At 42.2% G+C, this 24,122-nt stretch overlaps 1 protein-coding gene across 1 annotated transcript in view; it reads left to right on the top strand.

Annotated features, from left to right (window-relative positions):
• RAD51B (RAD51 paralog B) overlaps positions 1-23,322 on the top strand; it is a 423,330-nt gene extending 400,008 nt beyond the window's left edge. Inside the window, exon 11 of the mRNA XM_086613448.1 lies at positions 23,171-23,322. Within this exon, the coding sequence (XP_086469574.1) occupies positions 23,171-23,322 (152 nt within the window). The remainder of the gene's footprint in view (positions 1-23,170) is intronic.
• Positions 23,323-24,122: the final 800 nt, after the last annotated feature.

The raw sequence follows: 24,122 nt of genomic DNA, 5'->3' as shown, positions 1-24,122 counted from the left end.
ACTCCTTTTAGTCCTTTTTACAGAGTTCAACAAAAGAGGAGAGCAAATCAGGAAAGCAAATCACCAAATTGTCCCAGAATTTGAAACTGTTGATATATAGGTTGGTTGTTTCTGGTGATGAGGTGAAATATTGCAGAGTCAGGAGAGCATCAGAGTAGGAAGAGAAGGCAGCTGGGAGCCCGCAGCAAGGCAACCGTCATGCAAATAGAGCACAGTGCCTAGGACATGCTACTAATGGGTAAAGTACACCCAGAATTCAAAGCCATATTAATGCCATCAAGTTACTGGTAGCCACTTCTTAACTAGACAGAAATGGAACATGAACAGTTTCTGAGCATGGCAGGCTGCACACACAGGAACAATTTCCATCGCAAGTTTTTGTACTCTGCTGGCTTTTTTGAATGTAGTGGACTGCTGTTCCAGCATAGAGTGAAGACATTTGGAATCACAGCGTGATTGGTGTAGCGAAACGAGGAAAACAGAAACATGAGATGGGAGTTTGTCCCATAAGTAGAGTGAATTAAACTGATTCTATGTAGCGTTTTCATCCCAAAGTGCTTGAGAAGTTTGTTTATAAATGGATTACTTCCCTGTGGCTCAAACACAGCCACCTCTGGGCTGAAATGTAGTTGTCTTCATTGTGAATCCAGTGCTTAGGCTGCTTGTGAAAGATTTGCTTTATTATGCATCTGGTTTCATCTGGCTGTTCGTAATAAAATGAGAACTTTGCAGCACCTCGTTCAGATTCTCAGGCTGTAAAGGGCCGTTGTTAATGCCATATGTCACTGAGTTTTCCAAGACAAAATTCAGAGAAGTTGCGCTAATATGCAATTGCAAGTAGTTATAACCAACATCACATAAACTGTGCTTGGTGAATCCCAAGGACCGGGCAGTGTTGCTTACATCTCTGGAACTGAAACATCACAGCCACAATTGTTGGGGTGGCAGGTCATGTCGTCATGAGTTTTTTGTACCTTGACTCTATTTCTTTACTCTTCTTCAAGACCTCCATGGCTCTGATGACACCCTTGAAGATGGCAGGGAACTGAAAGACTGCAAGAGTGAAAATAATTTAATTTTTTTTTTTTTGTCAAGCAAAATGTCAGTAGTTGACTGACTTCCTTCATGGATTCCACCTTGATGTAACAGACCTAAACCAGATCACAGCCTATTTCCACACTTCCTCTGAGTAGTTACCAATTTATTTTGGCACTATTTCCTACCAACTCGTTGATTAGGAATAATGGAACTAGAGTGGTAGAGCTAAATCTATATTTTACTGAAGACACTTATATATAAATCTATATTTTACTAAAGACACTTATTCCTGCTACATTGTCAGACCTTGTTTAGCTAAGCAGGTACAGGACGTGTAGTAATGATAAGCTTGATATACCCTGCCACCTGTTTAGTTGTACTACCTTATAGTAAACTTACCTCAGGGAAGTAGAAATAACAATCAAGAGAGGTTATATCATTTTTCCTAGCCAGGATACACTATTCATACTTCGCCTGAAGTTGGCAACAAGGCTGAGAATATGCTCCGTGATAGGCTCATATACTTTCCACTGGGTCTTATCCCCATCATAAGCAAAATTTTTAAGCAAGTCATCACATACAAAATCTAGCTCTGGACTTTGCATCAATGCTTTTTCATCAAATGCTCTAGGGATTAAGGTTGAACCCGCCAAATCCTTCCCAATCTGCAAATCATAAATTCATAACTGGAAAAAAAAAAAAATCCTTGTATTCATGAGGTGAGCGGGCTTTGCCAGGGCATTTTGGCAATTGCAGTAAGTGGGTGATGGTCAGTTTTCTAACACAGGCTCCTCATAAAAAAATAAAGACAGGAAACTTTTTACATTCGTGGACAAATGCCAAATCATTCCACTCTATTTGAACGCACTGACACTCAGCTTTTGTCAGCATTCATTGCACAAGAAATTACTGACCTCCAGTTTTGACCACATAGCTGCAAGAGGATTAGGCCAGTTCTCTTTTGGGGACAACTGTCTCATATGTAGTGTTAAGATATCTCAGGGCCAAGTCCTTTTTAATGACCTCCTTCAGTCTCTGGAATCGTTAAGCTTTGTAGTCAAAGTCTACTGCCTGTCATTTTATAGCGGTGCCCCGGGACTGGCAGGTCCCGCAGCCAGGTTACACACACAGAGCTCCTATTCCAGTGAGTCCTTGTATCCACTTCTGCACCAAGTCCAGCTCCTCTGTAACCTTGCTGTGTAGCTTACTATGATAAAGTCTCTCCCCAGCACTTTATAGCTGTAGTGAGAAATAAACATTTTTGTCTGTCTAGCCCAGCTTAGTTTTTTTCAGGACAGCTCTGAAGCCTTTTACTGTGTTATTCTGTTATTTTTCTTCTGCTGATCTTAACATCAGCTGATCTGTGTAAATGTTGAAAACTTGATACATCATCAAACATCTGCTATATTTTTGGAGAAATGTCTCAAGTTTGGTGAAGCAATCCAAATCACCAGAAATTGTGGTTCTCAATTTGCACAAAATGCGTGCTCTGTTTTTTAAGGGCTTCTGCCAGACCCTGCTGACACATGAAGCATAAGAAAATATTTGGCACCAGCCACTTCCCCAGAGATTTTTCCTCTTGTAGGTAGTAGAAAATGATCCCTCTGTACACATGTATTCAATTCTTTTAGGTCTATTCATAAGCAAAGGCTTCATCTCTTTTTTTAGCATACCCATTCTGTTGGTTCCTCTGTGCAGTTTATGATAATGAATATATTCACCTCCTTTTTTAGCCTCTGCTATAGGGCACAGGGAACCATGCCAGCGTTGTAAATAGTGGAGCAGCCCTCAAACTCTTTTTCAATGACTTGATCCCCCATCTTTCCAAAGAGAAGGGCCTCTTGAAGAGGCAGAAGACTGGCTCTCATTTCTCTTAGATTATGATATTGAGGCTATTGTCTACCTGTCTAGCTGAGTTTCTAACCTCCTTGCAGGAATAGACCCTCTACTATTAGTCTGGAGTTCTACCTGCTTCCTCTGTGGCACGGTTGGTGCTGGCACTGCTGCTGGCAGCACACAGGCTCCTGCACCAGTGCCCTCCTTTAGACCAGTAAATGTCGTGTTTGCTTTATCCAGCTTTATGGCAGCCCTTCACAGCTCGGACACCTCTGTTAGCCCACTGTGCCCCTCCACAGGGCTCAGTACCGCAGTCCTTCAGGGTATGCATCTCCTGTTGACACCCGCCAAAAGATGACAAGACCCTGCTTGTTTAGATACTCTGTCCTACCATATGCCCAACACCCCCCCATTATTAAGAGGGAACTCAGGGTTTCATTACACTGAATTATAGGGATAAGGGCCTGCCACGAAGCTTGGATGTGTGGTTCCTCTTCCCTTCCAGCTCAGGGGAGGCTCAGGTCCCGGCCTATCTGCTGTTACCTAGGAAGCCCAACAAAGCAGACCTACAAAGCAGGCCAAATGCAAACAACATTTAAAGCTCCACAGCCCCCTACTAATGGGACTATGCTGTGTCAAATCTCAATAGCTCACACCTAACAGCCGTGTCATTAGCGAGTATGGGCACACAACTGCTGTTAAAAAGAAAGAAAGTGAGGAAAAATAATTCAAAAAAAAGACAAAACGCAAGAGGGTTAGGAGGCCTCTGGTTTCCTTAATGGAATTAGTCCTTCCTTTATGAATTCCAGGGTTAGATGCTGTAAATGTGATTCACATACTCCATCCTCTCACCAAAGCAGAAAGATCTGCTTGACACATGTTCGGAGTGGAGCAGGGGAAGATATGACGTGACTTAAGAGCCTGGAAGGCTAAAAGGAGTAGATGAGGGAGAGCTCTGCGGCCCTTGATCTTTGTAAGATTTACAGCCTTTGCCTCTTGCAAAGATCTTTTTTTTCCTGGAAAATTGCTAGCTTCTAGCAATTTAAAAAAAAAAAAATTTGGCTGGGGCAGTAAACAAGATCTTTGAAGAGGGAAGGAAGCCAAGAGAAAGTCAGGCCCATTAGTCACGCAGCTGCATTTCCTGTCACAAAGGACCCCAGTTGAGTAATCACTCAAAATATGCTTGTTATTTTTTCCTATTTTATTTCAACTTTTAGCCTGCCAATATCTACTGTAAGAAAAAATTAAAAGAAGAAAAAGAAAAAATCTTTTCACCTCAGAGGAGAAGACAATGTAGAATCAGACATGGATTTACATTATTTTTCCTTTTCTTTAATTTTCATAGCCTAAAAACACTTCAGTCATATGAGAGGAGTGTTGGTAGTACAGAGTGGGTCTGAGACAGTCCTGGTGTTTTCAGGGCATATATTTTCAGCAGGAGTGTGGGTGTCAAAGTTCCTAGGCTACACCTCCAACTGCTATCATTAATTCACTCTACAACCTTGATCAAGTCATGTATTAATTTATCTATAATTTATTATGAAAAGTGAAGATGATAATAGCTTCTGCATAATTGTTTTGTCAGGCTTCATTACTGGTGCTTATAAGTAATGTTGAGTCTTCTGATGAAAGCTTTGTAGAAGTATTTGTCTAAAGAAAAATAGAGTCAAGGCTGAAAGGAAATAAACCTGCTTATTTTAGGCTTAATTTAATTTAAAGCAGAACATCCTTATGAATAGATTTTAAAAGAACTTATATAAAAAGAGATGAACATAGGAGCAAGACTGAAATAGAAGAAGGAAAAACTTGCTAACACTCTCTCTTGAGGCACTCAGAGGAAGACAAGTACAGCAAACCTGTCGTAAGGAAAAACCCCCTTTGTACTGTTGGAGAAGAGCGTATGACTGACTGATTATACCACCTCCCTGCTTCTAGATCTTGGATTATAAGATGCTGGCTCTGGTCGATCTGATGCCAACTTCAAAAAGAAGCCACAGATACATGATGAAAGTAAAAACTTCTGTTTTCCACATCTCTGCAAAGAATATTCCTCTTTTATCAGCAAACACAACTCCAAAATACAAAACCCAGCCTTTTATTTACTCAAAAGTAATAAGTATGATGAGCAGGCCACCTATAAAGAATGGCCATCAGCATGCTTCAGGGCACATAGCAGTTTGTAACTTACATTCTTGATTGGGGTACCTGACAATATGGCTGTGTGAAAATTATTTCAAAGGGATTGCAAATCCCTGTTTGGATTGCTATCTAAGTAGAGAATAGATGATTGTAGTTTATGCTACCTAATAACATGACTTCAAATACTGCACAAAAAATGAAGTTCACATTTGCATGTAAGTGACTGGTAATGTCATATAATTCTCTAATTTGCACACATATGATACTACAGATGTGCAATGTTTTCAAACCACGGCTTATGAGCAGACATGATTTACACAGCAATGTAAATCACAGCTTCCTAAAGCTGGTTAAAGAGTGTAAACAGAAACAAATGTGAGATTTACCCCAATTTGGTTTAAAAGGGACTTTGAAAAGCTGTTTACTTGTATTTTTAAAAGCAATTCGGAATGATTGTTTGTGCATATCTACATTGAATGGAAAAGTAAGAATCTTGTGAGTCATGACTCAGATATGAAAAATTCCGCTTCAGATTATTTTTATAAATTATGTTCATCCTTTGTCTTTCCGAATGGCAGGCGAGGCAAGCTGTGCTCCTCAACGGGCACGCAAGTGTACACTCCCTGGTTTGTGGTCAGGGCATAGGGGCTGTCTGCTGCTCTCACATCAGGTCACTTTCACTGCTACATGTCCCTGTCTACTGGATCCCCACATCATATGATGTTCTGTACAGTAGCAATAGTTTTATGTCCCTAAAACTAGCTCTGCCTTGATGTGGGTTTATAAAGGCCAATTCCAATGATTCTTGATATCTACACAGTTTTGAAATCATATGCTGGTATGTATGAATGAATGGAAATGATTTGTTTACAAGAGCAATATAAACTTTGTCACATCATATCACATCAGTATCTAATACATCAAATTGTATAATAAATATTAATCACTTATAGAATGAATTGTACCTGACCAGTATTTGGGTTGCAACTGATATTTCTCTATTTACCTACCTGGTTATCTTAGGAATTTGTGTGGCTCTGTAGCCGTGGTATCTGAGTCAATCTCCAAACCCCTGAACCTTTGATATACCTGTTCTCTCCACACAGGTCTGGTGCATATTAATACAATCAAACCTGATCACCTTCTATGACAGGGTGACCCGCCTGGTTGACGAGGGAAGGGCTGTGGATGTAGTTTTCCTGGACCTCAGTAAAGCCTTTGATACAGTTTCTCACAGTGTTCTGGTTGAGAAACTGATAACTGCTGGCCTGGATAGGCACACCCTCCTTTGGGTTAAAAACTGGCTGGATGGCCGGGCCCAAAGAGTGGTGGTAAATGGGGCTAAATCCGGCTGGAGGCCGGTCACCAGTGGGGTTCCCCAGGGCTCAGTGCTGGGTCCAGTTCTGTTTAACATCTTTATCAATGACCTGGATGAGGGGATTGAATGTACCCTCAGTAAATTTGCGGACGACACCAAGCTGGGAGGCTGTGTCGATCTGCTCGAGGGTAGGGAGGCCCTTCAGAGGGATTTGAACAGACTGGATCGTTGGGCTGAGGCCAATGGCATGAGCTTTAATAAGGCCAAGTGCAGGGTCCTTCACTTGGGGTATAAAAACCCCAAGCATCGCTATAGGCTCGGGGAGGAGTGGCTGGAGAGCTGCCTGGCGGAGAAGGACCTGGGGGTGTTGGTTGACTACCGGCTTGATATGAGCCAGCAGTGTGCCCAGGTGACCAAAAAGGCCAATGGGATACTGGCAAGAATAGTGTGACCAGCAGGAGCAGGGAAGTGATCCTGCCCCTGTACTCGGCACTGGTGAGGCCGCACCTGGAATATTGTGTCCAGTTTTGGGCCCCTCGCTTTAAGAGAGATATTGAGCTCCTGGAGTGAGTCCAAAGAAGGGCAACTAAACTGGTCAAGGGGCTGGAAAATAAAACTTATGAGGAGCGGCTGAGGGAGTTGGGGCTGTTTAGCCTGGAGAAGAGGAGGCTGAGGGGAGACCTGATTACGGCCTATAAATACTTGAGAAAAGATGGTGGGGAGGTAGGGGAAGGGCTCTTTACATTAGTGATGGGAGATAGAACAAGAGGAAATGGGCATAAGCTTAGTCAGGGGAGATTCAGGTTGGATGTTAGGAAGTATTTCTTCTCTGAAAGGGTTGTCAGCCACTGGAATAAGCTGCCCAGGGAAGTGGTTGAGTCCCCATCCCTGGATGTGTTTAAGAATAGGGTGGATGAGCTAATTGAGGATATGGTTTAATGGGGATTAGGGATGGTTGGACTCGATGATCTCTAAGGTCTTTTCCAACCTAGAAATCTATGAATCTATGAATCTATGAATCATCTCTGTATAGTTGTGCCACTGAAGTCCTAAGATGAATGACTAATCCAGAATAACCTCAGAAGTCTATGACCTCTTGATTCACCTGCTGACTGTGAAGAATTACTTTCTCTTGCATAGATGGGAAGCTGAGTCATAAGGAACTAAAGTTACGTGCCCATAAGCACATAGATAGCAACAGAGATGGAATCAGAATTCATAGTGTACAGATCCTCAGTCCCTGGCTGGGTGCAGTAAGTTACTCTCTCCTGTCTTCAGTGAACTGATCATATTTGGTAAAATAGCTAGTAGTTGTTGCTCTGTGCAGTGCAATGCTTCTGTGATGTGTGTGAAGGGGACTTAGCAAATAATTGCTTATCAAAAAGTAAATTAAGTGGGGAACAGGGCAGTTGCTTAGTACATTGACAACTGAATTTATCATCCCTTCTACTAAACTGCCCCATGAATTTCAGCCATTACTTCACATCCACATGCTGCCATTTTTCTAATTTAATATAGGGATAATAACATACTTGGAGGTCCAAGCACAAAAATCACCATACAGTACTGCTCCATTTCTTATTTAAGACAATGGAATGAGAGAGAAAAGGGAAGGAACAGGGAAAGTATTACATTTTCCAGTTTAGTTGAATGAAGTTTCTATGATACAACTCAAAAATCTCATGCTTGAAACAAGAGTGGCTGGTAAGAACATTTCTGTTTTAAGTTTTATGTAGCCAGCAGACATGTTGATGCAGGGCTGATGTGCTAGGGAAGGTATAGACATTGCAGCTGTTGTTTAAGGGTTCTGCACCCCTTGCCAGTCAGCACTAGATGAAGCCCTCTAGGTTGTCTCAGAGCTGGTTTCCCTTTCCTCCAAATACAGGGTAGGACTGTGGAAGTGGACTATATGTAGCAGACAGATAACTTCACTTTCAGAGCAAAACTGACCATGAAAGGGTTAACCCAACTAATGGCAATACTTCAGTAAAGTTGAGGGAGGTGGAACTTAAGTCCCAAGTCTTAATAAAATGCAGGTGGTTTATTGTTAGGTTAAAAACTCCTTGTCTTAAGACTCCAACAAGCATTTAAAAACAAGGAAAAAAATGTGGTATTGAATAAGAAACTTGGAAAGGCAACAACAGGCCATGCAAGGCATTTACAGAGAATGCAGCATTCACTGGCTAAGGCCTACATTAAAGTTCACAGCAGGAAAACAAAACATAAATATTAGATGAATGACACCTCTCACAACATGAATCTGGCCTCCAAGGTATTACACCTGGGATTAACTTTTGACATTCTCCTTTGCACCATCATGACTTTGCTGTCTTACCAGCTCCCTGCAGAGTATTTATACTCTCATTTTTCAACCTTTCCATCTTCTTGTTTCCTAGTCTGTTTGGGGACTCGGCAGGGTGACAGGCAGCGTGAACACTGTAGTTGCAGTTCACAGATAGCTCCGCCATGCTTGCAGCTGCTTTTCTGTCAGGGACAGGACTTTAGAACTAGCTGATAAAAAGAAGTTGTAAAGAAATCATTAATTACTGTTTTCTCCTCTTTCACTTCCCCTCCTTATCCCAAGGAAACAAAATTTTGGTGAACATTTTTCAGTAAATTGCACTGAGTTTAGGTGATGGAGTTAAGGGATCGCTCTGAACTTTGAGCTTTAGCTTCAAGTTCCTCATGTATTTGGAGAATAAAAGTAGTTATAACTTACTAAAGGAAAGTGGAACATGAAGAATCAGAGAAGTCTGCATGTACTTATGGTGGCCCAAGGCCCAAGATTACTGCATCGTCACCCCCATGGGTCTTAATTAGTGTCACTGAGATGGGCTGGGTTTTTTTGGTACCTGTATAGTGAAAATCATTAATTAACTGTCCTCCATAAAAACTCGTCCCCCTGGGAGAAAGTCGTGCATTGATTTCCCTGGCCTTAGCCTTGATAGTATAAATCAGCTGTCACTGTTAGAGGAGAAGGACAGAAATAGTCCATGGAGTACCTGATAGGATGGGAAGCAAAAGAGTAACTGTTGAGTTTTGATGCAAGAGTTTCACAACTGCAACTTAGTAGAAGACAGAGAAGTGACAGTGAAGATGGTCAATCTGCCAGTCACCTAATTCTAAATTAGACTGACAGGTGAGATATGAACAGTACTAAGAGAAAAAATACAAATGACATACAGGAAAGCCTAAGGCAATGAATAAAAATGAAACTGATAGAGCTGTTGAGCTTATAAACATGAGTACACACCACCCCTTGTTCACATGGAGCAGAGTGATCAGGACAGCTTGAGTAAATAATTCAGAAAACCAAAGAACAAAAATCAAACCCCTCCATTATCACAGCAGGAAACCCAAAAAAGCACAAGCTGTGTGCCCTCTGTGCACCATTGCACTGCGTCCTTGTTACAGTCACTATACTGGGCCATCTGAACTGACAGGCTGGAATACCAGCATCAGGCAGACATGGCAGAGATGAAGGACGTGGGTGAAGTGTAGATCAACCCTCTTTTTCACACACCTCTGAGAATAACCATTCTTGACTCCCAGCCATCATCAAAAACAGATGTATTTTTAAGGACCATCTTATGAAGATGCAGTGAAAATGCAGACTGCAGATGGAGAGATGGTCAAAGAGTAGAAATCTTCATTAAGAGTACTTCAAAAATCCTTGTAGGAATCTTTATGTTAGCCTGAATGTGGCCCTTGAGGAATGATAAGTCCCTTGAGGAAAATCAAACAGGAGAAGTCTCTGTCAGCATTTGCTAGCTGCTCCTAATTTTAGATCTTCCATGGCTTTCTCCTTTCCTCGTTCACATTGTAAGACTGCTTTTCATCCCACTCCTACTCTCCTTTGCAGCCGCCAGTTCCTGTTACTAGTGTCAGCAGTTTTCAATCTTCTCAGACAACCCTGCTGTCGTTTGCACCTTGCTACATGAGGGAAACAACCCATGCTTTCTGTTCCCTCCTGAAAAGTCACTGCAGCTCAAGCTCCAGCAAAGCTAGGCCAGCCGCTGCTCAGCCCAGCCCCTGCCCAAATCCAGCATGTCAGACTGCAAAAACTGGCAACACCTCTGGTCTCAGTGCAGGGAAATAGCCAAGATCAAAGTTAGAAGCAGGATTTCTTTATTCTCTCATCAAACTGGCCTTTATTTTTTCTTTCCAATCTTACAATTATTCTTATCTTTTCTGATGCATGTTATCTCTGGGAGTCACTGAGAAGTACTGGATGGATTTGCAATATAATAGGTACAGCCAGGCCAAAGTGTTTTCAAATTAGCTTCTATCGACTTTGAAATAATAATGATGTCAGTCATTGAAAAACTCAAGACAAGTACTTTATACCAGTACTAAGTCTTTGCAATAATCACTAGTGTTAGGCCTCATAGTTATCCGTGCAGATATTGTTAACTCTTCCGTATCATACAAGAGAGAAAGATTCTTCCTTTAAACAAAGTCTCTACTTTCTGTACTGTAAAATTGTCTTGTATTTGACTTAAAGAACTGACTGATAACCTTTGCATCCTGTTTCTTATTCCTCCATCTTTTCCTGATGAAAATTCCTCTTCCAAATTTAATTTCCTTCATGTATATTTATTGTAAATGCCTGAAATGAAAACAAAAATCCTTTGCAGCTTTCTTCTGTACATATAAAATGAAGTTAACTACTTGTAAAAGAAACAAAGATCCTCGTTTAAAAGAATAATAAATAGGTAACTCCTTGCGAAGGATGGCACCAAGACTGAGATTGTGCCAATGGCACTAAGAACAGGAAAGATTAATTTCAGAATATTGAAGAAGATAAAAATCTTTGCTTTTATGCTGTTTTTCCTATAGTACCTTATGTGTTTTAATAAATGATTAAAGATATTTTTAACCTTATTCTCCAGTTTTTGTAAGTAGAGTCAGGAATGTCTACCCTAATTTATTTTTCATTTCGTCTAGCCTAGCCTAAAAGGTTTCAGGATTGTACCTTTCACAGGTGATCTGTAGCTTTTTTAATGGGAGTGAAATACCTGAAGTGCTTACATGCCGAGCAGCAGGACCCAGTGGCCTTCATTTCACAATAGGTTAGAAACGAACTTAAAGAGCAGTGATGCAGATGCGTCCACCCAAGCCAGAGCTGAGAAGGGATAGGTACAAGTGAGTACAAAACTGTTTGCTTTCCCTTTCCCTTGCATTACTGTGGGATACTCGCAAACATTTAATTAAAGCTATTGTATGCATGCTTAACATGGAGATATCTGTGGTTCCTTGAAACCATTGCCCAGGAGCACCAAACAAAATACAAGGGAGTCGCTCAAGGAAAATACAAATGAATTAGAAAAGCATAGCAACCAGAGAATACATTTCCCATAATACAACAGTCAAAGGTCATGAGATCACAGATGCTCAGTTGCTCATGCATATCTTCTATTCTCTCCACTTGCATGCTTGCTCCGGAGAGGGCAAAGATTTAATGAGGATGAGGCTAGCTTTAGCAGTTCTCACCCTTCCTCACACCCTACATCTGAAAGAGCATTGAAAGCCTCTTTGAAGTTGGAATAGACACACATTGAACTGTCCCAGTGAACACATACAATCTGGGGTTTTCTCATCAGGTACAAAAATACAAGGTGACTGTTCTCTTCCGGCTGCCCTGGATGTGAACAAAGCTGTTGAATCAAAGACTTACTGAATTTAGGGGTGGAAAAAAGTTTCTCCATTGCATCTGTCTTTTCAACCTGCAGTAGTGGCCCTTCTCAGAGTCTCGAGAGTTTCTATTAGTCAGTTCATTTTCCCTAGCTCCTTAAGAAGAAATCCTGTTCAGACAAAATAGTGCACTGTTTACAGGAAGCTTGGCAGGGTCAAAAAGTGACTGCAAAACAGATCTCTTTTTAAAACACATACAGTATCTGCTCTGATGTAGATACTATTAGAACTGGGCAATCTTTGATTTGCTATCAGGGCCTTGAAGGTGATTTCAGAGTCAGATTTGTTAAACTTGGTGCCATTGTGAGTGTTATCACTTGTCATTAGCAGAGCTAACTTAGTTGCTCCAAGTCCCACTTAATCTATCCAGCTCACTACCCACAGTTTCTGACCTACTTAGTCACTTCCTGTCCTTGATTTTCTCCTTAAAGCCTCTTCTATGTTGGCCTGTGACTGCCATTTAATCTTAATCAAACTTCCTTGGACTTCCATTACTGTCAAGTACAACTCCTCTCACCGTAATGCCCACCCTTCTGAGTGTAAGAAAACTGATTTGCAACCAACAGCCTGCCTCTTCTCTTATGCTCTAAGTTCATCTTTGCTTTGTTTTTCTTCCTGTATGAGTCACTCCTTCCCCTTCTCTCAGACATGGTGCTACGCTTTCTGTTCCCCTCGGTCTGTCAGTGGCTGAGAAGCTGCCATGCATGCCTTTACTGCAGAGATGTGGTGAGTATTATTGCATGTGCCCAGCTACCATGTGCAGATTCGGAAAAAGCTGAACACGAAGAAATTGAGTTGGCCGCAGGCTGCTCCAGAAAGTCAGCTAGTTTAATATGCTTTTGCCTCTGACGAGAAAAGATGACTTACTCTGTTCCCTTATGCCTTTCTTAAGAGCTACTTATGCAAAACACAGATGTTTAATCTAGCCTCCCAAACCTATCATCTCCTCTGCTACTTCAGGGTGCCTGTTAACTATACAGATGCTGTAAGGTGGGCACCAGCTTAAGGACTTTCCCAGTTCTCACTGGTTCACGCATACTACAGTAATATGCCTTTGAAGTAGACTTCTTGACTTCTTCAGCCAGTTTCCTTCTATGACCGGAATCCAATTTAAAGATGTTAATCCAGAACCATGGTGACTTTTGCCTTCACAGGGGCACTCCTGAGCTGGCGAGGTCTGTTGTTTTTCGAGCTTCTTTCGTCAGCACAGAGAAGTTCAAAGATGTGGCCCTATGCTCTTTGAATGTCAGATACAAAACATTTGATGGCAATGGCAGCAGCTGTGTGTAACACGTAGGAGAGATTTGTTCAGTCTCTACTGACACATATGCTCTCTCCCAGCTCTTTTTTCAAAAAAAAAAACAGAACACAGTTCTGCTTTTCCTTTTTCCTCCTGCTTCTGTGCTCATCAGCACTCATACTCTTTCAATTTTTGTTGTTGTTGTTAACATATGGAGGTTATATGATCCATCGCTGAGTGCAGCCTTGTCCTCTTAATAAGCAGAAAATACCATAAGTTTTGGAAGGAGGAATTAGCTACAGGCCTTTCTCATTAAGCCTCTCCTTCAACTTATCTCAGCTTAAATTGTATTTTTGAACCGCAGTCACTATGCGGCATTGTAAGTTGAAAACAACCACTTGAGCCCTTTCCAGCGAGGCTTTGAGTGGCTCTGATACTAGGCATGGAGGAGAGATAAGCAGTGCATTGAAGTTGTAGTATCACTGTAGCTGAGGGCAAGGAGTGAATGGAAACATACTCTCCCTCTGGCACTGCCTGGCTCTGGACGAAGAGAGAGGAACGGGGCCGAGCAGCTCGGGTTCACACGCGCGGCGGGAGCCAGCGGCCTCTCAGCTGATGACAGATTAGACTCAGGGCCTGGTTAGTGGGAAGACTGTGATTAGACCTCAGCAGCATCTGTCTCTAGCTCTAAAGGAATTACTGCTGCGGGCTGTGATTTTCTCAGCAAACTGTAATTATACCAGGAACCTCATTCCTGCCGTTTTTCTCGACAACTTTAGTGCAAAAAAAAATGTGAGTGAGGGTGCAGGGAAGCAGAAAGTGTGAAAGGAGCAGGAAAGAGACACCTGTTTATTTTTGTTCAGCTCATTCCAATTATTTTCTCTTGGTTTCTTAGATTCATATGAATCACAGACTGGTTTTTCCCAAAGGTCAGTGCCAAGGTTTAACTCCCTGAAGCTGTCCTGCCATCCGTCTGAAGATAATAGGACACATCCTCTCTGTGCACTTATGCCCAGAGTGTGGTGGCGCTTGCAGAAGGCACCACACCAGCCTCTGCCCTGGCAGTGTCCCCTCCCTCCTCCCACGGGAGCAGAGGTGCAGAGTGCCAGACTCTGATCACAACTGTTCTCAAAACACTCCCAGGAAGGCATGGCCTGGGCAGAAGTGTGGGATATTGGAGACTGGGCAGGGTGAGTTTGAACCTTACTCCCAAAGGCCCTGTCTAGACTAGCATTTAAGACTTTGAACTTAAAAAGTGTTAGGTTGTATATAGTAACTCTGTCTTTCAAAAGATGTAGAAAAGGCAGTGTGGGTTTGAATTCCCAATAACACCTGGTAAGTTTTGCCAAAGTAACAATGTCAAAAAAAAGCAACATTTCTTTGCAAGATTTCTCCACCAGAGAAAAACTTTTTGTTTGTGCAGTTGTAACTCCATAGAAGTCTGTTTGCCATTAGTGTTTTCTTTGCTCAGAATATAAGAAGAAACAGATTTTTTTTTTTCAGTTTAAAACTAGGAGAGGAGGAGAAATATCTTAAGAGTAGAGTTTGCCAACATAGCTTTACCATCTAATACTTAAAATGTAGACAAGGTCAAAATGATTCCAACTAATCTATGTGCTTCTTTCTTTACTTTCCTCAGGGCTTTACTGTGAGTATTTAGTACACTTTGAAGGCAAGAGTGTCTTGTCTATGTTAAACAATTTTACATTAATGCTATACTCATCTAGAAGAAAGCAGAATTGTTCCTTACCAGCACGTCTGCCCTCCATCCCGCAGCATGTCTGGCAGCACAGCTAGGGACGAGAGTGTTGCAGCAGGAACTCGACCCTTGGAGCTGAAAGCACTGGGAGGCAGTATGTTGGCAAGCAGATCCCCATCTCCAGAGCCAAGTCTCTGCAGATACTGGTGGGAAAGACACACATCTGGAGTTGTCTGGAATTGGCACAAATTGCTGTGGACAAAGAGGAGAGAAAGGACGGGTTAGAGGAAAGTGGAAAGAACGCTTCTTACACATTTCACTTTGTTTTCCATCTGCCTGCGTGATGTTGCTGTGAGCTATTTAACAGCTGCCATGCTCTGCACCAGAAGGGACTGTGTTTCAGGAGAGATGAAGAATGATTCCTACAGCTAAGCACTTTGGGAGCCCTCTAGAATGAAAGGAGTGATAGGAATAATGTTTCTCTGACTGACTATTGTGCTAACTACACCTGGGACTGCAGCACCTGGGGCAGTAGCCAGAGACGATGTTCTGGCTCCTCAGACCTGAAGCCCCTGGCAGGCAGAGGGTACTGCTGGGTACTTCTGACTCATCCTTTTAGCAGTAGGTGAGTCCCTCTTGTCTTTTGCCGTCCAGGCAGAACCTCCCAACTCTCCCGTGCTAGTTTCGAAACTCAAGGAGAGCAGATTGCTCAAGAAAAAGGTGTTTGCAGACTGCAAGACTTTGTAGCTTGGGGAGATAAGAGTAGCAAAGGAGGACCAGTAGAAGGAGGAGCGGGCGTATTGCGACTGCCAAGGACTGAGCAGAAGAGCTTTTTTTTGCATCCATTCAGACATTCAGCTATTTCCTGTGTTGTTCCTGCAGTCAGCATGCTCCACCTGCTTTTACTTAACCATTTCCTGTTTACGGCTTCCAAAAACTTTCTGGTGAAATCACTGATCTGCCACAAGATCAGTCTTTACAGTCCCTTTTGGGCAGGCTTCACTGATGTTTTTTTCTCTCTCCTCAGTACACAGACCTTTCAGATTGAGGAGCTGTGTGCTGTGTGTGCATGTCTGCATGCACGTGTGTGTGCATGCAGTCAATAGTTAAGTCAGGAAACTGTGTGCTCCCTCGGTAGTTCTTTCTGTCTCCATATGATCCTTTTTTTTTCTCCTAGTGCTTGCTGCTTTTTGCAAACTTGAGCAAAGAAACAAGCAGTAGTACCAAAGGCAGGGTCCACTTTCTGTAGAATAGAGAGCTCCAGATACTTAGAGGAAAGGCTCTTCCCATTGCTTTTGAGCATCTGAGAGTTCTCCCACAAATGAGGGATTTGTTCCCTAGATAGCTTGCCCAAGCTTCAAATTCTTTTCTAGCTTTGAAAACAGCAAGGCAATTTCTTCTGGTCTGCTGTTAGTTTCTCAAATATGAAAGGCAAAGTGTGAGGAGCAGGAAGGATCAACCAAAGAAAAATAAATCTCTTTCTTACAGTGTAGATGGCTCCCATGAGTCCCCATCTCACACTTAGTCACACGTCTTGTAGAAATCACTAGAAAAGCATGCATGTTTCAAGTCCACCCTCCTTAGCCATACTATAGATAACACTGCAGCCACCACTAAAATCAAATTTATTTATCACTGCTTTTGCTGTTTGTTTATTTTTATATTTCTCTTCTGTAGCAGTGAAAATAGATTCTTCAGTTTCCTCTCTGATTCTCATGCTCTTGCACAGCACTGCAATGTTTGGGTTGCGGTGAGCACTGCAGGGGAATGTTCCCTTCTTAAAATAAATCATGGAAACATTTCTGTTGGAATCAGGGCTTACAGAAGTTTGTTGTGTTTTTTTTAAATAAGAAGGTCAGGCCAACTTTGACCTGACACCATATCCCTTTAAAGGGAAGAGGCTTGTGATGCATGTCAGTGTATGTATACTGGCATGTATGTGTGTGTATGTGTGTATATATGTAAATACACCAGTATATATGGCAGTTATACTGGTATAACTGAGCACTGAAATCATCCTCTAAGAATGCTGGACGTGTTGGCTCTGTCTCCATCAGACGGATCTGCAAATTCCTTAACTAGCCCTACTGCAAGTTAGTGTAAGCCAGGGTGCTTAGTCTGTTGACTTAGGCGTCGAAGGCGTAGGTCTATAAGCATGCACAGGGACTGTCGCTGAGCTGTTTCACACTTCTGTAGTTATGTTGAAACACTCACACGTTTCTGAATATTTTAAGAAGAATGCTAGACTCCCCCATTTTAACTGTAACATAAATATGCACAGGTAGCACTTCTGTATGGGCTAGGAGGTATGGTCTGGGCATCACTGATGTCCTGGCAGCTGTCTGCTGTAGGCATAGCACAACTCCACTTAGATTAGAGTTTGCTGAAGTATCCTTCAAGCTGCTTGTGAGCTGCTTTTGAACTTTCTTTTTAATCAGGAAAAGGAAGCAGTTGTTTTCTGCACAGAAGTGTCTTTCAGATTGACCCAAATATGTAAAATGGTTACTTTGGTTCCCATCCAGCCCAATTCATTCAATAGTTTGTGTCAGGGTACTTGTCATCAGTGGCATTTGCCCAGGGTGAGTCACACCCACCCAGGCCTTCAAATCTTTTTCATCTTCATTTAATAGGGCACAGCTCTGGTAAATTCATGACCGTATTGTACCACACAGCTCTTCTTACAGCAGCTCCTTTTCTTCTAACTAGCTTTCAGCCCAAGAGGCAGCTACTTCTAAAAGAGACTCTGGTTCAGTGCCCGTCTTTGTTTTCCAGATGTTTCTATCACCATGCCGCTTTCTGGTTACACTGCAAATTTGGATGCACTCAAGATATTTTTGCCTCCCTCCTCCACCCCAAAAATGAAGGAAAGCTGAACTATATGAAAATGCGGTGAGAATGAGACTCTCAGAGAAAATGGCAGGGAGCTGTAGAGGACCATGCAGGACTCTTTCCAGGAAATGGGTAGAAGGTTCATCACATGAGTCACTGAAACCTTAGCTGACTAAATTCTTGAAGAATAAACTGTCAGGAATATGATACTGGACAGGACAGTTGCGGGGGGAGAAGAAAACTTCTTAAGTAGCTCTTTTGGGTTTTTGTTCATGATTCATTCCTGAGGAAATTACTGTGTCTCTGGCCAGGGACGAGGGCAGCGTGCAGGAGGTGCCAGCCCTCCTGCACAGAGGCAGCAGGTAAGATGTGCTGGGGTGCGCAGCCCCGTCGCTCCAGGCCTCCCCGCACTCCTGCTGGAGGGGCTGAGAGGGGATCTGGAGCACTCCATGGCCATCCTGCCCAAGTGAATAAAGTAAGACAGGGTCACTAGTGCACATATGCCATCTAAATCAATTTGCCTCTTTTTTTTTTTTTTGTATACCAGCAGGTATGAGACCAAGAGGAAACGAAGGTATTAAAACTCTAATTCTAAACGCGTTTTAAAAAATTTTCCTCTACCCGCTCCAACCAGTAAACCAAGTTGTATCAATAAAATTGGCCCAAAGCTCTGAATTTGGATTTCAGAGAAGGTCTTAAGATTTTAAGTGCCAGTAACAACAGAAGCAGTCAGACTCCCTCCACAGCTACCTCCAGAGGAGCTGAAACAGCATTAGCAGCCGCGGGAAATGTTTGCAGTAGTATCTGAGTGTGGAGAAACCTCAGTGTTCCAGCACGCCGCTGCCAGTTCCCATTTTAGTGAGCTTTGCCCAGAGCATTTAACGTTTCAACATTAGTTCTGTGTCTCATAATGCTGTTTACGTAATGATTGCTCATTTGGTTCTCATTAAAATAATGGTATTTCTTCTGCAAACCACTGCTTGTAAAAATCAAGCCACCCAGTTTTTCATTAGATTGTAATACAGGAAATAAATAGTCTGTCTGTAGGATGTACACTGTAATTCTCAAACAGAGAATAGGGGGCTTTTTTTCCCCTCTTGGACATACAAAGTTCAGCTCAGATGCAGGAAAGCGAAAGATCTGTTAGGAGCTGCTGAATCTATCTCATGCGGAAACACAATGTAGTTACTCCACGGTAGATGTTCCTCAGATACTATATTGACAAAAAGAGAATCTACAGCTCTTTGTAGTCAGAGCGGCAAGAATCCTCTTAAAATTGTAGAAATGGTGGGTGTAGCTCTTGCAGGCTGTCCCAACGCCGCTACCTTTCGAGGCAGTGCAGAACAGTTCCTTGTGTTATATATACCGGCACTTTGAAGAATTCAGTTTCAAGTGTCTCAAACAATGGGGGTTTCACCGCTTCCTGTGGGAGCCTGCTCTGCAGCCTAACTCGTTTCACCATCTGGAGCGTTTTCCTGAGTGTCTGCCCGCTTTTAACTTTCTTTTAATTGTGCACTCGCTATTTCTTCTTAAAGGTGGCTCGCCAAAAGTTTGTGTTGTGTGAAATTCATGTTACATGGTGCTTTTTTATTTTTTGTGAGGATCAAGAAAACCCTGAAAGATTGCTGGCTTCTTCTCTTTGCTTTTTCTTCCTCAGAAATAGTAATAAGTAATTAATAATGTGTAAATAAATACTGCTTTTCTAGCTATTCATCTCAGCAATTTACAAGGAAGGTCAACACTGTTGTACTCTTTTTACAGATCGGAAAAAATGAAGCACAGGGCAGGAAACAACTTGCCCAGGATCATTCAATGAGCCCGTGGCAAGACTTGGATTTTTAACCAGGTCTCCACAATAGTGACCTACTTTTTTTTTTTTTACTTTTTTTTTTTTTGGTCCAGTCGAGTTCCCTTTGGCTTTGTTGGAGTACCTAGAAAGGACAAGCTTTCCATGAGCTTTATTCAGAGTTGTCATATTGTAACTGAAAGGTCAGCTTGTTGAATATTTAACAGTTACTATCTTTCCAATGTGTTGGTTAAGCATCCTAATTAAGTAGTGATAAATAAAACCAACAAAGTATTTGAGTCCCTAGGGCCTCCAAGCTGAATTTCCTTCAAGTAGCTTGTGTTTTCCCAGTTGTGAATTGTCTAGATTGAACACAGTACATATCAAGTACACTCTTATCAGTGCACTGCAGGGAGATTTCCTTCCTCCTCAGTGCCACCACGCTTACTTCACCTGTCGTATTTCCCTTAGCTGTTGTTTTCGGTAAGTGTGTTTCTCAGAACCTGGGTAGTTGCTGAATTTTAAATCCTCCAACTTGGAGCAATAACACCGCAATCTGTACAGCACGATGCACTGAGTAGAGAGCAATACCCAGCCTAGCACTGAACACGCTCACCTGGGTATCGGAAGCAGCCTGGCCTTAGCAGCATAGAGCTCTCTGTGAGCTGCTAGCAGGCAGGGTGTTTCTCCTTCCTGCCTTAAAGCTTCTGCCTGTCCAGCCTGTAATTTCAGTGAATATCTTTACTGGGACTAGATCTACCTGAGCACATGGTAAGATGAGCTTTTTCCTCACCTCCTCATGGGAATGGCCAGGGAAGGCAGCCACAGCCGTGTGCTTGCAGTCCAATCTGGAGGGGTCTCGTAACTGCCTCACTTGGATCAGACATTGAACTGACAGCACCCACCATGTGCGAGGTGCAGCACTCTGTATGGATCAAGAAATGTAAAATTAGAGCTCTGAGTAGGCCAGAGGGGTAGCACATAGATAGATCTTCCTGGATGCTGACCACTTTCAAAGTATGCCAGTAAGTGAAGCCCATACCATCTCAGTTATTCCCCCCACTGCCCTCTCAGGCCTCCTTTATTCCAGATATCATTGAGCCAGCATCTGAGGATTTACCGAAAGCTGCAAGACTGCCGTAGGTCACTGAGCGTATTGTCTTCGCTTTCAGGTTGAGTTTGAGAAATTACCAGTGGTGTCATGCTTATGCCTCCTGGCCATGTGAATAGAGGAAGCTAAGAAGCAACAATAGGTTGCATAAAGAAGGGAAATCCCCCTCAAACTTCTCCCAGACTATCTCAAACTGAAGTTGATTTGCATACGTACACTACAAATAACTTTGCAATGGCTTCTAGCCCCATGAAAGTGTTACATGTGCTTGCCTATAATCATTTAGGCCAGTTCCACCAGTTGACTCAGAGAAAATAAAAAAGACTGAATCAGAGCCTGTATAGAAATCTAAGCAGTTTTATGTAGCATCCGTCTACCGCAGACAAGGATGCAATGAAGTAATGTTATTCCGCACAAACTCAATGGTAAATATTCAATACCTATTAGTAACTAGCGGTTATTCTAGAAAAACAGTGCTAAAAAGCTATGTTAAGCTTTATAATTTGTGATTATGGTTGGGTGGTATCAGCTAAACTTGCAACTAAGTTTCCTATACAAACCCTGTTTGGTGGAAAGTGGACCTTGCTGAAAACCAGAAAAAAGCTATAGTATCCTGTAGTTGAAACGTATGGCCAGCTGCTTGACAAAATCTGAGACTCATTAGGCCTGGAATTCCTGAGTGATGCTGTTCAAAAAGCAGTGGTGTTAAACAGGCTTCCAAAATTCCTCTGATTTTTTTAAACGTCATGGTTTAACAGAAACAAACAAGTGAGCAAAAAAGAGATAGCACATTGAAAATGCGTATTTACCAGGTCATCTCAGGCTCAAAAATGTAGTTGGCTAATATGACACTACAGAAATCTTTTACGTTATCTTTGATGCACTAAGAATGACAATGTTTATAAGCCTAGTACATGATGACTATGGAATGCCTAAATTCTCCTTTCCTGAGAGAGTGGGCTTTTGGGGTTTGGGGGGTTTGTTGTTTGGTTTGTTTGTGTGTTTTAATAGGATAAGAATATAAAGTTCCCAAAGGCTCTCTAAGAGCTGTTTCTTTGGGAAGAATTTGCTTGTCTGCACCCTTTCCTAGCTTTCTATTGAAACAAGTTCTCAGATACACTTCCTGCCAACCCTCTCCCAAAGCTGGACAGAGTATAGACAACTGCACTGATTCTTCAGGCTCACCCAGTAAATTCACAGAAAGATTTTCTGAGTTGTCAAGTCAGCTCTACATTAAAATTAAGTATAGTTGGGTAGGGATATAATTTTAAACAATGCTGTAGATGCCTTGCAGTAAATACCAAAACTGTTTCAAGCAGTCTTAGAGGTGCTTTTCTCAGTACAGCGTATTTCCCTTGAGGAATTCATCAAAGGTGCATTGGCAAAAGTGGAGTTTGTTCTACCTGCATCAGGATTATCATCATTGTCAGTATAGTTATACCAGGACAGATATATGAGCAACTCTTTTCTAGTATAGTTGCTTTTCATATAGTTAACAGGGCTAGAGAGGAGGAGGAAAACTGAGACATGGCTTCCCTTGACAACCCGTGTAAGCCCTGTGTTTCTTCTACAATATCACCTCTGTTAATATTAATAATGTTGTGGCCTGTTGCAGTGGAACACTTTGCCTTTCACCTTTCTCCTTTTCAGCTTTATTGACTTTTTTCAAAGCTTTGCTATAGAACAATAGGAACCAGCCCAGGTATGAACTGGCTGTTCTGCAGAGTCCTTCAGGCAGCTGAGGCCTCCCTGTGCTATGATAGAGCTTGTCTCAATGGGTCAGCTGTAGAAATCGGAAGAGGAGAAGTACATATTTGAATAGGCCTGGGACACCTTGCAACACAGTTAGCAGCAAACGTGAGGATGTGACGTGATCTGACTGATGATTCATTAGTATCTCAGATATTTTGGTCCTGATAACTGTGTTTCTTCAGTTTGTGTTCTTTTCATCCGCTTGTAGGTTGATCAGGAAGGCTTTCATTTTGTTTTTTAATATTTTTAATTGTAGAAAATAAGCTGTAGTAGAGAATCGCAGTCCTCTTGCACATCCCATTCTCTGTTCATAGGCACTGGCTACTGAAAAACAGTTTTATTGGAAAATTAATGTGAGGCAGAGGTCCTCGGCAAGTATATGTGGGCCTTTGCAGAACTCTGCCAAAGGATGGTAGAGGGGCCTGGACTATTCTAAGGTTTGGCTCCAGAGCACGAGAGTAGCATCAGAAACTTCGCCAGCCAGACTGAGAGTCTGGACACTGGTAACTAGAAGGACAGCCAAGCAGCCAGCAGCAAGAGGATTACTGCATATAAGTCAATCCATTTTCAGCAAGTCTGTGAAATCAGTTCATACTGAACTAATTACCTTGATTTGTTTTGTGGATTAAACAGGTTTCCAAGTGGTTGTTCACTGGAGGAAACGGTAACTTTGTGATCTCGTTCTGACACAACGGCATTGATCTGTCTGTCTTTATTGTGTGTTTCAGATGGAAAGGATCAAACAAATTTAACCTTGGAAGGAACCAATCCTGCCTTGCAGACCATACGAGTGAGGAGCACTGCCTTGAAAGATACTTTATGTGATGCTGCTTTACCCAGCACTACTGATGAGACACCGAGCAATACATTTGATCTGTAGAAAGGACAGACGAAACTTCCACTAAGAAATGAATGAGTAACAACATTGGTTTTCAAAAACACAGTGAAGCAGATAGTGGGCATTATTCTTTTTTTTTCTCTTTAAGGACTAACTTGAAAACCAAGTGCTGTTCTTTGTGTGGGGGACCATACTTAACTCTGAACTTAGGAAAATCCTGTATTTTGTTCAGGTTTATTTAAGTGACATAGTAATAAAAGCCTCTGAACAACACAGATGCTATTGAAGAGCATAGGCCACACTTGCCTTCCTAGTTCACCCCGTCACCTCACCGGTCGGGAGAAACTGACAGGTAAACACTCAAGAGTGCTTGGTGTCCACAGCCCATAACATAGCAAAATGATCACTTCTGCTTTTTAAGAGAAATGATAAACCCACTAATTGGCTTGATGAAGAAGCAATCGTTCAGTGAGCTCTTATTCCTGTAACTCAATTGAAAATCATCAGAGATGATGTAACATCAGAGATGATGTAACAGAGTTGCTAATAGCCAGTCTCTGACAGTTCACATTGGGAGGAGAACAGGTCGCAATGCAAAAGGTGGGCAGATTGGTGTGTATTACAGCTGCTTAGCTTCCTCTGTCTTCAAGGCACTTTTAAAGTATTCACAACGTGACTGCAAACCACAGAACTATTTACTCACCCTACAGACTTAGAGAACATATGACTTGCTCAAGGCTGATGAAGGCATCGCTGGCTGTGTTGTGATCAGGATCAAGTCGTTGCCAGCTCTCAAGCCTCGCATCCCTAAGGGAAAGCCATGGTTCAGTTAGTGCCGACTG

This window comes from Tauraco erythrolophus, chromosome 6, assembly GCF_009769465.1.
Source record: "Tauraco erythrolophus isolate bTauEry1 chromosome 6, bTauEry1.pri, whole genome shotgun sequence".
In the NCBI taxonomy this organism is placed as follows: Eukaryota; Metazoa; Chordata; class Aves; order Musophagiformes; family Musophagidae; genus Tauraco; species Tauraco erythrolophus.
The sequence above is the reverse complement of the archived record's forward strand: the minus strand, read 5'-3'. Positions and strand labels throughout refer to the sequence as shown.